Below are 16,199 nucleotides of genomic sequence, written 5' to 3' on the forward strand. Positions count from 1 at the left end.
TAGGAAGAGGACCTAGGGATGAGGCGGGGATGCGCAGGGGATGTGATAAAGGACGGGAAGAATGGAATCCGCTTACATTTCAAAAAGTAAAAAGAGACGGTGAAGGAAAGGAAGGGTGGGCCCAGATCAAGATTGAAATGTATGCTTTCAGTCACCCAAAGTTGCATTCACGAATAAGAAACAGAAGGGAGTGGCCTCTGATGGAATGCTCCTTCTTCCATGGTTAGAAATATACGGCAACCTTATTTTTACTGTATTTTTACCGAATTAATTAAAATAAGATAGGGCTTTTTCAGATCTGTAATTTGAAGAAAACATTTTATTACATTAGGTTATGTGGTCAGTTTTTGCAGAGGAGGAACGGTGAGTGGATTTTTTGGTGAAATCAAGGAAAATGACGATGGGTTGAGCTGCCTGGTTAGGGAACTTGGGAGGCAGCATAAAAATATTATTGTCCTGGGACAGCAGTGGAGCCAAGGGAGTAAGAAAGGGGGAGGCCCAGAGGGGCACTGCTGGTGACCCGGGGCACCGACTGGAGAGACTGAGTATCTTCACATCTCCATCTCGCAGTGCTGAGTATTTATTTCTCCAAATGCAAGATTAACGTGTATTAATGAATGGATTTTCTCTGAGCAAATCTAAGCATCCAAATACACCTCTGTTTTTGTCAGGGGAAACTCTCTAGCTCTTAGCCCGTTTTCAGAATGGATGCAACACACGGTTCTAAAGCTAAACGCGCCTCTTTCCTGGCTCAGCTCTGAGCTCCATTCATTCCTCTAGACTGAAGGACTGGAACCCACGGGTGGGTTCACAGGAGAATCATCACCGATTGACCGAGCATGAGCTTTTAAACCTACCATTCTAACGCCGTTTTCAAAGGCTTGCCGGGTGAGTGGAGCCGGTCCGTCCACGGTCTTGCCATCATCATCCGGGCCCCAGCTGGCACTGTAGATATGCACGTGCTGGGGATTGAAGCTAACCGATTTCGCTTCAACCATGTCTGTGACATCTCCATCCAGCATCCGAACCCCTTCCAGACAGAAGGGAATTAGCTTGAATAGAGGCTTCACTATATAATACCCGAACAGCCCAAGACATACTCCAATCACAGCATTTGGGGGGCAAAGAATACACTTAATCAACAGTTATGTGAGCATATCCTCTCCCCCTCTCCCCCCAAAAAGGATAACGTAGACTCTTCTGAAGCCTTCTTGGAGAGAAAGTAATTTATGTTGTGCACGATGGAGGAAAACTTCTTTCAAATCTTTTTTATCCGTTATTCCCTTTTTTAACGTTCCCACAATTTCTCCCTTCCCTTTGCCCCTGTCTTCAGAGAGTACTTGACAGAGAGAACCCCAGGCAATCCATCTTCCCGAAATTTCTCTTCATTAGGTAACTTGGGTTCATAATTGGTATAAAGCATTCTGACCTTAGCGAGCTCACCAAATTTGGAAAGCGGCCAAGTTAGGTGGGTCTAATTTCCTCCATATTTAATATTATCTCCTAACCTGTAAGACTGATGTGAACTTAATATATTATTTCTTTGCTAAGTTATTTATGAGTCAAACAATAAATGAGAATGCTCTTGGAGCATGGAACGCATCAAATAATTCTCAAAGGGTTTTAATAATGTTTAGTCATTAATCTTCATTTAAGTATAGTCCTGCCTGACAGATAGGAATTTATTATTAACCTTAATAGGCAAAAATAAACAGAGATATGCAAAAATAAATTACAGGTCAAATGTCAGGCTTTCCTTCTTTCTTTTTATTTTTAAGACTTGAAACATCAGAACATCTAATTTTTAAGTAAACCTCTCTCTCCTTCAGCTTCAGCTAAATACCACCACTGAGAGACTGTAGTATTTTACAATCCCATCTTTATGGTCCAAATTCACTCCTTTGAAAAACCTTGTTATCCAGTAGGATTTCAAGCTTTTATGGCTACCAACACATTTTTATTATAAAACTGCAAAGCAGGCCAGCTTTAATGCTATGTGGTTTGAGGTGGACTTCTGGTAGAAAATAAACCTATTTTTGAAAAAATACTGTACCTTCTTTGTGCTTTAAAAAAATGATTTAACTGTTAACTCTAAAATTTACAAACATAAAAAAATAAAATGACAATGAGCACTGATATCAACAATACTCAAGAACTGTTAACATCGCGCCTGATTTGCATCGGAACCTTTTTACGCCACGTGACAGATAGGTCACTATACCCTTTTATATAGTGACCTGTCATGTGGCGTAAAAAGGTTCCGCTGAAAATCATACATATCATACACACACACCACACACACACACCATATATATATATATATATAATTTTTTTTTTACAAAAGAACAATAGAAATAAACACTCAGGACACATTAAATATCCCCAAAGCCTCCCTAAAGACATTGCACTTGATTGTTCCATCTCTTGGCTGTCTTTTCTGCTAGACTTTTGGATTTTTAAAGACGTATATAACAGGTGATACGGAGAACAAAGGTTGTAAAACAAGTCACTTTAAAAATTATGAAATGGAAACTGCACTCGGAAGGCATGTCGACACTGTGTTTTGTGGGAGTAGAAAGCCTGGCTTTCTGCATATACTAGGTCCTAAGGAGCCACTGGTTTGCTTTAATTTGACATGAATATTCAAAATTCATCTGCACGGTGTTTACTAAAAAAAGATGGGCTGCTTCATATTCTTCAATTTTTACTTCTTGCCATTTCAAAGCATAAAATGGAACTACAGTTGACCATTGAACAACTCAGAGTTAGATGTGCTAGCCCTTCCCCACCGCCGTGCAGTCAAAAGCCCACGTACGACTCTGACTCCCCCAAAACTTAACTCCTCTTGGCTGGAAGCCTTACCTCTAACATAAACCATCGATGAACATGTATTTTGTATGATATATGTATTATATATTGATTGTATTCTTACAATAAAATAAGTTAGAGCAAAGAAAAGGTTATGAAGGAAATCTTATGGAAGAGATAATGCATTTACTGTACTGGACTGTATTTATTGAAAAAACTGCGTATAAGTGGACCCGCACGGTTCAAACCTGTGTTGTTTAAGGATCAACTGTATTTTATTGGGACAAAGAGGTCTGAAATAAACTCTGGACTATATAACTTCCTGGAGCAGGAGTGGCAGGTCCATGAAAAAAAAAAAATGCCGGATGAAATCCTATCGAGAGGGTAAATATACTAGTTTTCTGACCGAAAGTTAACAAATGGGAATTTTGCTTCCTCAAGTTTAAAGATGAAAGGCTGCTTTTTTTTTATCTGATGGCAAGCCTCCATGCTTTGGGTCTGGGGGTTAAATTTCTACCTCAGTATGTTCTTGTTCTGGGGATGACAGAGCATTTGTGAGTCATTGCCAGACATTCATTTCCTCGCGGAAGCCCCGTGCACTAGGTCGGCCACTCATCTGCGAGTTCACACCTTCGTTCCCTGAAGGTCAGCGAGTGCTGGGGTAGCATTAGAAAGTAATGACGGGGACACGGATGTGTGTCAGTGTACGTGAGGGACTGTGTGGATCTGGGACATCACGAAGGGTTGATGAGGCAGCCACCGTAGCCATTTGATTCTCTGAGACTATTGGGTGTCCAGCAACCTCATCACTCTTCAGGGGAAATTTCTGTCTCTCTTCTTCAGCTCCTTCGTGAACCTTCTCCTTGACACACAGCAGATGCTCTCAGAGTACAGCTAATTCCTGGTTAACAGGCTGCCATACTCTAAGAATTCAGTGTGAAATAAAGGAGAGAAAGGGCAAATGTACTGAGCACTGACATTCAAGCAGTGTCAGAAAACCTTTCCTTAGCACTGTTACCATAGACCCCAAACATTTCATGTTACAAGACTTCTACACTTACCCTAGAAAGGACTGTTATCTTTATTTTTTTAGATCCAATTCTATTTACCACTTGACAACAAAGAGTGTACCGGAAACAAAGATGTCGGTCTAGTAACCGGGAACTTCATTCATCTGTGACACCGGTTAGGAGACCCCCCCGCTGGGGGACACCTTCCGAGCCACTAGCATCTCTAGTCTCTCTCATAATGTGTTCTTCCCATTGGTGTGTGACTGAGGCACTAGGCTACAGCTAACAAATATGCTAACAGACGGGAAAGTAAGAGTTTGCTTCTATTAATGCCTAGATTTATACTACTTTGGTTGGGCCCTTGGAGTAGGCATCTGTCTATTTGAGTTTGTGCAGGCATGTATAATGTATACACATAATCTGGAATTATTAACAGTACAGTATCACTACATTATGGGGCTACAAAAGGAGGTTTTACCGCTTGCCAATTTCCCTTCAATTACAAGGAACATTTTGTAAAGCGTAAGGACAAAAAAAAAATGGGTTTTCTGTTTTGACGTAACTTCGAAATGTTTCTTTCCCTAGAGATGTGATGGGCTCGTATTTATGTTATCAGTTCTTTCTGACCCAGGCAGCGATTACATAGTTTGGGATAGAGCTGACAATGACCCCCCCATCTTTGTGACTCAACATTTTTTTTCACGCCTGTTTTAAAGAAAGACATGTCTGTGTTTGCGACACTTTAGGGAGATGGCTTCAAAAGCCTTTAACCGTATTAATAACATACGCTAAGGTGGTCATTTTCGGCAACAGGTGAACACTACTGTGCACTCAGATCCCTGTCTTGAGCTCACAAAGGGTTCCGCATCCGCCTAGGTTTGTTTCCCATACCTCCGATCTTGGCATTGAAAGCAATTCCGACTGTGCAGTGAGAGTTGTTTGCTGCGGCTGCCACTTCTCCAGCACAGCGGGTCCCATGCCTGCAGGGAGAACACACACACTTGCTAAAGTACGACGCTCCATCCTTACAAACCCAAAAACATCACTGCCACCATTCAGACTTCAAAGTGGTGAAGAACGCAGCAAGCTGTGGATGTTGCTGGAACTTATGTCTCAATAGCACAGAGCCTGTCCACTGCAAACTTTGAGCATTTCATTATATTCGGTTTGGGATTACAGTAAAACCTTTGGTTTTGAGCATAATTTGTTCCGGAAACATGTTCGTCATCCAAAGCACTTGTATATCAAGGCAAATTTCAAGAACCATCGGCTGAGTTGTGATCATGACATTAGGTGCCATGTACTACTCATATTGCAAGACATCGCTCATTTATCAAGTTAAAATGTTTAAGAGAGGTTCTTGTCTTGCAGAACACTCGCAGAACAAGTTACTCAGAATCCAAGGTTTTACTGTGTATTACTGAAATATATACACACATGTATGTATATATGTATATATAAAATCTCCTTGAAAGCTAACATCAAATGGTATGTTTCTTCGTATTCTCTCAACTTTCATTGTCCAATATGGTAACCACCAGACATCCATGGCCATTCAGTACTTGAAATGTGACTAGTGTGACCTTATTTCAACTTTCTTTAAATTTAAGAACTAGTATTCAATTCAATTATTACAAAATTTAAGAATGTCGCTACAGGAGAATCTACTTCTTAAACTGTAAACTAAAATACAGATCAAGTATCTTCAATGAAAATCTATCATCTAAAATGCGATATGCCATAAACACACATTGGATTTCTAAGATTTGATATGAAAAAAGCAATGTGAAAGAATCCCCTGATACTTGTTTTATATACATGACATGAAATATTTTATTTAATAATATATATCATCAATATTTATTTCACCTGTTTCCACCATTTTACTGCTCTTTAAAAATGTGGCTACTAGAAAAGCAAACATCTTTTTCTGAAAAACATTCCGTTCATTTCTCACCACAGTGACTTTGTTCCTTGATCAGAAAAAATCTTTTAACTGAAAGGACTTCTAAAATCATCCTATCCGAGGATGGCAGAGAAGTTCCAAGTGCAAAGTATAATCTGATTAGAGATGTTGACCTAACACTGTATTGAGAAGAATTCTGAGATATGGCCGAGCCAGAGAAAGGAGACTAGGGCCGATGAAGACTGTGTGTTCTAGATGCAGATGAGGGATGTAATAACCACAATAGCGTATTTGTCATTGCTACTCAAGCCCAAGGCTCACTCCTTTGCCCTCAGTTTTAGAGATGAGGGTGCTTAAGGAGGCCCTGAGATGGAGAGGCCTTGAGTGCCTCACTCAATTAAACGTCCAACTCTTGATCTCGGCTGAGGTCGTGAAGTTAGGGTTCATGAGTTCGAGCTCCACATTGGGCTCTGGGCTGATGGTGCGAAACCTGCTTTGGAATCTGTCTCGCCTTCTCTCTGCCCCTCCCCCACTTGTGCTCACTTGCTCTCTTGCTCTCAAAAAATAAATGAATAAACTTAAAAAAAAAAAAAAAAAAGGAGGCCCTGAGATGTAAAGAGATATGCTGAAAGCAGCCCAAACATTACTTTTTACTTTATAGAAGAGACCACACTCATCATGGGCTATGACTAGTGCAAACGTAAACAAGTTACTGCTTATGATGGATAGGTACACACACAAGTTTAGACAACAGAGAAATACGCTGCTTCATCCACTTAGTAACGTCATACATATCTTCCTATGTGAATAGTCAACATGTCATTTAAAAGCTTACTGTTAACTCACATCATCTTTTAAATGGTGCACCCTTCCCCCCCCCCCATAATCTCTTTCACAACTCACTTATTCCTGGAAATTTACCCAGTATTTCACTAATATTAACAAGGCTATGAAGAAAAAGCTTGAGCGTTTATATCATTTTATACCTTGGGATAAACTCCTAGAAGTGGAATTACTCCATCAAAGAGTACAGAATACACCGTCAATTTGTTCAGATGTTTAAAGTAATAAAACTAAACCTCAAAAAACCCCTGCAAGATGGATAAATGTTATTACAAAGCATCAAATTTCTGTGCATCACACACAAAAAGGAAATACCATAAGCCTACTTGAATGACAATATGAAGAATGGAGAAAATATCGGAGCAAATCCCTGTGTCCATAAACCCCTATGAATGAGTTTTTCAATCTTTTTCATCCTTGCCAATTGGACATGAAAAACGTTACCTCACTGTTACTTCCCTTTCTATCCCCTCAGATTACATTTGATGTTGTACATCTTTTCAAATACTTATTAGCAATTTCTCTTTCTTGCTTTGTGAATAACATTTTCATGCCTTTTGCCCATATCTGTTGCATATACATTCCCAGATATGTTGTTTGGAACATAGCAATCTTATGGGAATTTGAGGTCATTCTACACAGTAATTAATTTTGCCATTCTGGCATTTGATTGTACCACTTTAATCATCAGAAAAATGATCCATTTTTAAAGGAAAATAATATTTCTTAATATTTTTTAATGTTTATTTTTGAGAGAGAGACAGAGTGTGAGGAGGGGAGGGGCAGAGAGAGAGAGAGACAGAGACAGAGACAGAGACAGAATCTGAAGCAGGCTCCAGGTTCTGAGCTGTCAGCACAGAGCCGGACGCAGGGCTTGAACCCAAGAACCTTGAGATCATGACGTGAGCTAAAGTGGAAGCTTAACAGACTGAGCCATCCAGGTGCCCCGTAAAATAGTATTTCTTTTGTAAATTGCAACCTAAACTGCCAACTTTACCTACCCCTGAACCCAGCAATTATTTACTGTGACTCTTCATTAGTCTCTGACTGCATATCATTGCATGGTGTAAGTTATTTTTTTCTCAAATGTCAAATTCCCTTTGTGAGTCCATTTTTCTTATACTTCATTGTATCTATTACTAATTAAGGCAAGTGCTACAGGATCATTAAGGATCTGATTTTAATTCTCCAATTGTTATTTGTAAGTCCATTGCGACAGGCTTGTCCATTGTGTTATGGATTTGATGTTTTCTGCAGTTCTGTCAATTTTTATTTTATTCAGAGTGAGTGGAATTATTAAATCTTGCTAGTGAAACTACTTATGAATATGTAGTAAAACTCTAGGAATCCTACAGCAAAAAAAATTAAAATAAAGATACAGGTTAATAATTATATACCTTTTTTGCTCCCTTGACTGTCAAACATTCGTATCACTTATAGCTCTTATAAATACAATATAGTTATGTTTTCTTTGAATCTAGGCTATATTTGTCCTTTACTTGAGAGTAAGTATATTTACAGTGACTATATCCATTGTTATATGATATATTTATGTTCATTTCTGTATGGATGTCATTCATACTATTCGCTAGTGTTTCTCATAGCTATTTGATCATAAATACCTAACATCACAAAGTCTAAAGTCATCGACACTTTTTTCAACTTTTCCCAAACAATACAGACTACACTGGTTAAACTGTGACTACTCACCTCTTAACAAATAAGTTCCCCATGATTCTAGTTATACGTTTTTTTTAACTTTTGAAACTATCCATTTGTGCCACTACTTTGAATAACCAATGTTTGTTTAGATTTACCAATATTCTTTGCTCTATCTGTTTTTGTGGTTCATAACTCCCTTTTGGGATCACTGACTTCTTTCTGAAGAACATCCTATAAATGTGTCCATCAGAGAGTCTTTTGGTAGCCTCAGAAAATTATTTTACTCTTGTTCTTGAGAAAGAATTTCACTGGGTATATAAATGTAGACTAACAGCACTTCAAAGAGGCTATTCCACTGTCTTCTAGTTCCATTGCTTCTGGTGAGAAATCAGCCATCTTGGCAATTGAGTTCTCTCTGGATACTTTCCAGATCTTGTCTTTGTCTTTTCTACTCTGTAGGTTCATTAAGACGTTGCTAGGATTTTTTTCTTTCTTGCAATTCCTAAACCAGTGATTAAATGTTTAAATCTTCAGAAGTCTCAGGGCGCCTGGGTGGCACAGTCGGTTGAGAGTCCGACTTCAGCTCAGGTCATGATCTCGCGGTTCGTGAGTTCGAGCCCCTCATCGGGCTCTGTGCTGACAGCTCAGAGCCTGGATCCTGCTTCGGATCCTGTGTCTCCTTTTCTCTCTCTCTCTGCTCCTCCCCTGCTTGCACTCTGTCTCTGTCTCTCTCTTGAAAATAAATAAACAGTAAAAAATTAAAAAAAAAATCCTCAGAAGTCTCAGCTCATACCTTTGAAAATTACCTTACTCTTTAATTGCACCTTCAGACTTTCCATATCTTTTTCTCTCTGGGCTGCTCTCTCTGTAACTTGCTCAGTTCTATATAACACTTATCTTCGGCCATGACTAAGTTGCTATTTAATCCATTCACTACATTACTCGCATCGATCATTAGGTTTTTCTTTTCAAGTTCCTTTTCGAACCCACCTGGTTAATTTGAGCAGTCTCTTCAAAAACAAAACCCTTTTCAATTGAATGTACTGACACATACATTTCTTGGCATGTGTGAATCATATGTGATAATTCTAAAATACGTGAATCTAACTCTGCTTTTTTTGCTGCTGGATTGTTTTCATGGTATTATTTTCCCCATGTGCTTGGCAAACCATCCATTCAGAAGGCTTTTATCTTTGTGAATTCTTTGAGGATGGACGGGACGATGCATTAGGAGTTTCTGTTTTATGCAGAAGTCTTCTCTCACCTCAGTGAACCAAGGTCTTATCTCCTGCCATCCCTGTGCTTTAAAAAATCCCGCTCCAGGCTGGCTGGCATTGGCTGAAAAAATTCCTAGGGCCCACCTATTGCCTACCTAGGTGACGCTTCTGAGAGAAATACTCCAGCTATCCCCTTAGCTCAACCATGTACTAAAAATTTCTTTTTTTCCCAGGAGTTTTAGATGTGTTACAGTAGGAAAGATTTCATTGAGTATGTTTTCGACCACAGTATTTTTAAAACGTAAGAACTAACTTGGCTCTGTACTCCTCAAATGCAATAAAACCCTGCACATATTATGCTCGTCATTAATGTACAGTGAATTCTCCTAAGTGAAGAACAGAGTGACTATTTCCTTCTAAAAACATTTCTTATACAGATTTCTGTACATTGCTCTAGATCGTGAGCAGTGACGAACCATTTGTGAACAGAGAAGTTATCGCTCTACTGCAGATGCATCTATTTCAAATACTGGTTAAATAATATTTGGAACATACTGTAATTGAGGGTCCAAGTTGCTAGCTCAACTGCATTCAAACAGCTCACTCTCTTCAGGTGACAGTGATCATTACCCCATGTAAAGTACCTGTCATCTTTTGTATTTTTATATCTTGGTTGGATTCAGTGTTTTGACTTGGATTTAAGATAGATCAGGGGTATCTGAGTGGCCCAGTCGGTTCAGCATCCGACTTCAGCTCAGGTCATGATCTCGGGGTTCATGAGTTCAACCCCCGGTGCCAGGCTCTGTGCTGACAGCTCAGAGCCTGGAGCCTGCTTCGGATTCTGTGTCTCCCTCTCTCTCTCTGCCCCTCTCCTGCACATATTCTCTCTCTTTCAAGAAAAATAAATAAACATTTAAAAAATTCAAAAAAAAATAGATCATGTAACAACGGATATCATCATGACCTGTTCAAGTACGTCAACAAGATTAAGTTTATTGCTTCTCTCAAAGAACAAGGGTGGTCAGCATTAAGAATATTTATGATGTCAGTCAAATATAAAGGTCACAAAACAGACCAAAGTCGGTGTTTCAGATGTATCTTTCTTCAGAGATAACAGAGTATAGGCATATAGATTACTGTCAGCCAAAGAGAACAGTTCCAGTAGATTCTAGTCCAGAAAACAATATGCTCATTATACTACACTCTGACCCACAGCACCTAAATATGAATTCATTAGCCAACTGCCATGCAACACCGCGTGGAAAATTAGCCGTTTAGTTTCCTTGCCTATCACCATGATAACACTAATACTCATTATTTTCTGAGACCACGGAAGGTAATCCAATGATAGAAACTATAATGGACATTTAGACCAACGGCAAAATGAAATGGACATCATGTAATATAAAGTGGATGCAGACGAACTAGGAAGTAAAAAGTGCATCACATCTCTGATTCTCTTAGGCATATTATCATTGCTGCCGGTACTGTAGTAAGTGAAAAATGTTCTATCACTGAATTTTTTTACTTAAATAAACCATTTTGGCTCGGAAAGAGCATCTTGATAAAGAGGTGATGACAGCCTCTGTTCTACCATTTCAAGTTTTCTCATCTACTACGTTATCTGTTCCCAACAATAAACCACTGAAATTAAAGGTCTCCAGAAGTTTTACCTGGGGTCTATGATTGAAAAGAAAGAAAATGATATCAGAGAGTGCCTGTTCATTCATTCCTACAATATTCTGAACTCATACAGGGGAAGCGAAGGGAGTATAGAGTATAAATGCATAGTCGACTGTATCTTGCTAGGTGGTAAAATACTGCCTTCACATATTCTCTTGCCTTCTCATAGCCCTAGAGTCACAGTGCTTTGTGAACTTTGTTTCTTCCATAGGAGTTAGTGGGGATAGAAATATCAACTTACTTGAGCAGCTTGAGGTTTGGAGACAAGCTGCAAGTAAGCTCAGCAATGAACCCTAGACGTTGGGACACACACGACAGGTCTTTGGTTGCCACCGCGTTGCTTGAATGTCAAAATTCAAGCCACACACCAAGCAGTGACATCTTGGAGAAAGACTATTTTCTCTTTCATTTCCTTCTTGAAACCTCTTCAGCTGTTCGTGGATTCAGTCTACCCCCTCACTGTTTCTATTCCCTTTTGACATCTGCTGTGCCCATTCGCTTTGGCATGTTCTAATTTTGTTTAAATTTGACTGAAAACTTGCCATTTCAAAAGCTCGCTTGGAAAGGGAGAGGAGAGCAAGAAATAATGATGTATTTGACGTGTTCTCCAAAATACTGCTTAGAACTGACGTTTCTGATGCTCAGATTGTTCTTGATAATATTACCACCTTGTGCTTACATCACACTCTACAGTTCTTTTTTTAAAAAGTTTATTTATTTTGTGTGTGAGCATGTGCATGAGAGAGAGAGAGAGCGCGAGCCCCAAGCAGGCCCCACACTGTCAGTGCACAGCCCGGCATGGGGCTTGATCCCACGAACTATGAGATCATGACCTGAGCCGAAACCAAGAGTCAGACACTTAACCAACTGAGCCACCCAGGCGCCCCCACGCTCTCCAGTTCTTTTAAGTATTGTAACCTCGTCTGATTCTCACCTCAACCCTCTCATGTAAGCAAAACGGGTATCCCTTCTCTAGTTTCACAAATGAGCAAATTCAGTCAGTCAGATGGTGACTGGAAGGTAAAAAAACATGGCAGCCTCAATCCTTATGTGATGCCTTTTCACTATTCCAGGGAGAGGCACAGGGGTCCACGTCCCTGTCTTTGAATGGCTGCCGAGATTTCATGCCTTTTACGTGCTACCCTACTTCGTGAGGTAGTTAATGGCAACTCCACTCCTTCATTACTATTGATGACAGAATATTTGACAGTCTATTTTATAGAATCTCTCTAATAAATTATTCAGCTTGAGGTAGAAGGAGAAAATGCTGGGAATCTTAAAAATGAAAACTTAAGAAGAATGGATTATTGCCCTGTCTTCAGTGAAAAGCTTTACCAAATCTCTTGTAAAAGTTTCGGGGGGCGGGGGGGAAAGGTAAATTAAAAATTGTTTGAGGTGACAAATCACACAGTCCACTTTTTGGTGATTAGTTTTTGTGAGACAATTAAGATACTAGCTTCTGAAGTGACTGCAATTATACATAGTCCCTGAGGCTCCCATAATATTACATTTTTTATTATACAGGGAAGGAATTCAGAAAAACTCATTCAAAGTAACTGCTATGGACTGAATGTTTTCACCCACCTCACCCTCAATTCATACGTTGCAACCCTAATCCCAGTGTAAGGAGATCTGGAGCTGGGGCCTTGGGGAGGTTATTAGGTAGCTAGGGTGGAGCCCTCATGATGGAATTAGAAACAGCAGAGAACATTCTTCCTTTCTCTCTCTCTCTCCCAAGTGTGGATACAGTAAGAAGGCAGCTATCTGCAAGCCAGAAAGAGAGCCCTCACCAAGAACGGAATCTTGGACTTCTCAGCCTCCAGAATGGTGAAAAATAAAGATTTATTGTTTAAGCCACCCAGTCTATGGGATTCAATTATTCCAACCTCCACCAAGACACCAACAAATAGCTATATAGAATAAGATATTCAGAGATGCTCTGACAGCCTAATATTGAAAAAATCTTAAGCATGAACTCTAAATTATGACAGCTCTAAATAAATTAACACTTATTCATTTTTTAGGGAGACAGAGAGTGAGCAGGGGGGGGCGCAGAGAGAGAGGGAGACACAGAATCGGAAGCAGGCTCCAGGTGCTGAGCGGTCAGCCCAGAGCCCGACGCGGGGTTCGAACTCATGGAGCTGTGAGATCATGACCTGAGCTGAAGTCGGACGCTGAACCAACTGAGCCACCCAGGGACCCCTAAAGTACGACGGCTCTTATACTTAGCAGCAGGCATTGTGAATCCTCCTCTTGGTCTTTAAGAAGAGATACACAATATTTAAGGAAGTTAATAAAAGTGAGCATTCATCAACTGCTCCAAAGTCTAACAGATATGTATGTTACAGATAAGAAAGTGAAAAATATATTTTCTCATGTTAACTACTAATAGGCCAACAAAGAGTTAGCATCAGATATATCACATGTAAATGACTAGCAAAGTATTCTAAAAAGCAGAAAATTTTCTTTTACAGGTTTAAAACTACTGTTAGCTTGACACACACATACACATATACATACACGAAGCACAGATAAAAACTAGTAAGATCTGAACAAGGTTTACAGAGTGTATTCACGCCAATTTCCTGGTTTTGATATTTTACTCTAATGATATAAGTTATTATCAGTGGGGGAATCTAGATGAAGAGTATGGGGGACTTGTATATTTTTGCACCTTTCTGTGAATTTATAATTATTTTCTTAAGTAAAAAAAAAATCATTGTGGTTCTGAAGAATCTCCAGTTATTTACAATATTTGGTTGCAATTCAAGATGAGTATTTTAGTCAGAACACTAAATAATGACAATAATATAAATAAAACTCAAATGGTCAGTATACTGCCCTCTTAAAAATGTTTAGATTTTTCACAAACTTATTTAAAAAAAATTTTTAAGTTTATTTTTTTGTAATTGAAGTATAATTAACATAGTGTTCTATCAGTTTCAGGTATACAATATAATGAGTCAATAATTCTGTACATTTCCCAGTGCTCATCAAGATAAGTGTACTCTTGATCCTTTTTATCTATTTCACTTATCACCCCCACCCTCAACATCCCCTTCTCTGGCAACCACCAGTTTGTTCTCCGGATTTAAGTCTGGGTTTTGGTCTCTTTTTTTCTTTGTTCTTTTGTTTCTTAAATTCCACATATGAGTGAAATCCTATGGTATTTGTCCTTCTCCAATTTACTTCACTTAGCAGTATATTAGGTCCATCCATGTTGTTGCAAATAGTAAGATTTCATTCTTTTATGTCTGAGTAGTATCCCACTGTGTGTGTGTGTGTGTGTACGTGTATGTATGTATATATATGCGTGTGTGTGTACACACACACACACACACTCCATATCTTTGTCCATTCATCTATCAATGGACACTTGGGTTGCTTCCATATTTTGGCTATTGTAAATAAGGCTGCAATAAACATAGTGGTGTGTGCATCTTTTCAAATTACTGTTTTGTTTTCTTTGAATAAATACTCAGTAGGGAAATCACTGGATCATATGGTAACTCCATTTTTAATTTTTGAAGGAACCGCCATAACGGTTTTCCACAGTGGCTGCACAAACTTGCATACCCCCCCCCAAGAATGCATAAGGGTTTTTTTTTTCTATACATCCTCGCCAACACTTGCTATTTCTTATATTTTTGATTTTAGCCTTTCTGACAAGTGTCAGGTGACATCACATTATGGTTTTGATTTGCATTTCCCTGATGATTAGTGATGTTGAATACCTTTTCATATGCCAGCCATCTGTATGTCTTCTTTGGAAAAATGTCTATTCCGACCGGAATCTGCCCATTTGTTCAGATTATTTATCTGTTTATTGGTGTTAAGTTGTGTAAGTTCTTTATATATTTTGCATATTAACCCCTATCATTTGCCAATATCTTCTCCCATTCAGTAGGTTGCCTTGTCATTTTGTTGATGGTTTCCTTTGCTGGGCAAAAGCTTTTTGTTTTGGTGTAGTTTATTCTTGCTTTTGTTTCCCTTGCCTTAGGAAACATATCTAGAAAAATGCTGCTAAAGACAATGTCAAAGAAATTACTGCCTATGTTTTCTTCTAGAATTTTATGGTTTCAGGACTCACATTTAGGTCTTTAACCTATTTTGAGTTTACTTATGTGTACAGCATAAGAAAGTGGTCCAGTTTTCCCAAAACCATTTTTTGAAAAGACTGTCTTTTTCCCATATTATATTCTCACCTCTTGTAGATTAATTGACCATATAAGTGCTAGTTCATTTCTGGGCTCTGTATTCTGTTCCATGGATCTGTGTCTATTTTTGTGCCAGTACCGTACTGCTTTGATTACTACAGCTTTGCAGTATGTCTTGAAATTTGGGGAGAGTGATCTCTCCAGCTTTGTTTTTGTTTCTTAAGATTGCTTTGGCTACTTAGGGTCTTTTGTGGTTGCATACACATTTTAGGATTATGTGTTCTAGTTCTAGGGAAAATGTTGGTATTTTGATAGGGATTACTTTCGATCTATAAATTGCTTTGGGTAGTATGAACATTTTAACATAGGTTATATGAGCATGGTGGATCTTTCCATTGGTTTGTGTCTTCAGTTTCTGTCATTAATGTTTTGGAGTAGAGGTCTTTTACCTCCTTAGTTTATTCTTAGGTATTTTATTCTTTTTGGTGCAATTATAAATGGGACTATTTTCCTAATTTCTCTTTCCATTTCTTCATTATTAGTGCATAGAAATAAAACAGATTTCTGTATATTCCTTTGGTATTCTGAGGCTTAACTGAACTCATTTATCAGTTCTAGTATTTTTTGGTGGAGTCTTCAGAATTTTCCACATAGAGCATCAGATCATCCGCATTAGGGAAGGTTTTATGTCTTCCTTACCAGTTTAGACATCTCGTATTTATTTTTCTTGTCAATATGTCGCTTTGATAATGTTCTCTTACCTCCACCATTTTCCCTCTTCTTTACTCTTTCCAGCCTAGACCTTTGACATCTCCCTCTTTTTTTTTTCTTCCTTCTATCTGCCTAAGCCTAGGAAAATAGTTTATTCATTACTAACTGAATTCATTGTTAACGATGCTAGTCTATACATAAA

At 38.8% G+C, this 16,199-nt stretch overlaps 1 protein-coding gene across 11 annotated transcripts in view; it reads right to left on the reverse strand.

Moving 5' to 3' along the window:
- Positions 1-16,199, reverse strand: part of PCSK5 (proprotein convertase subtilisin/kexin type 5) — a 452,241-nt gene that overhangs the window by 279,083 nt on the left and 156,959 nt on the right. For all 11 annotated transcript variants that reach the window (XM_027041020.2, XM_027041019.2, XM_053205259.1 and 8 more), the window contains 2 exons: positions 4,710-4,798; positions 858-1,030 (listed from right to left, as the gene is read on the reverse strand). In XM_027041020.2, coding sequence (XP_026896821.1) covers positions 858-1,030; positions 4,710-4,798 — 262 coding nt within the window. The remainder of the gene's footprint in view (positions 1-857; positions 1,031-4,709; positions 4,799-16,199) is intronic.

Source organism: Acinonyx jubatus, chromosome D4 (genome assembly GCF_027475565.1).
Source record: "Acinonyx jubatus isolate Ajub_Pintada_27869175 chromosome D4, VMU_Ajub_asm_v1.0, whole genome shotgun sequence".
NCBI lineage: Eukaryota > Metazoa > Chordata > Mammalia > Carnivora > Felidae > Acinonyx > Acinonyx jubatus.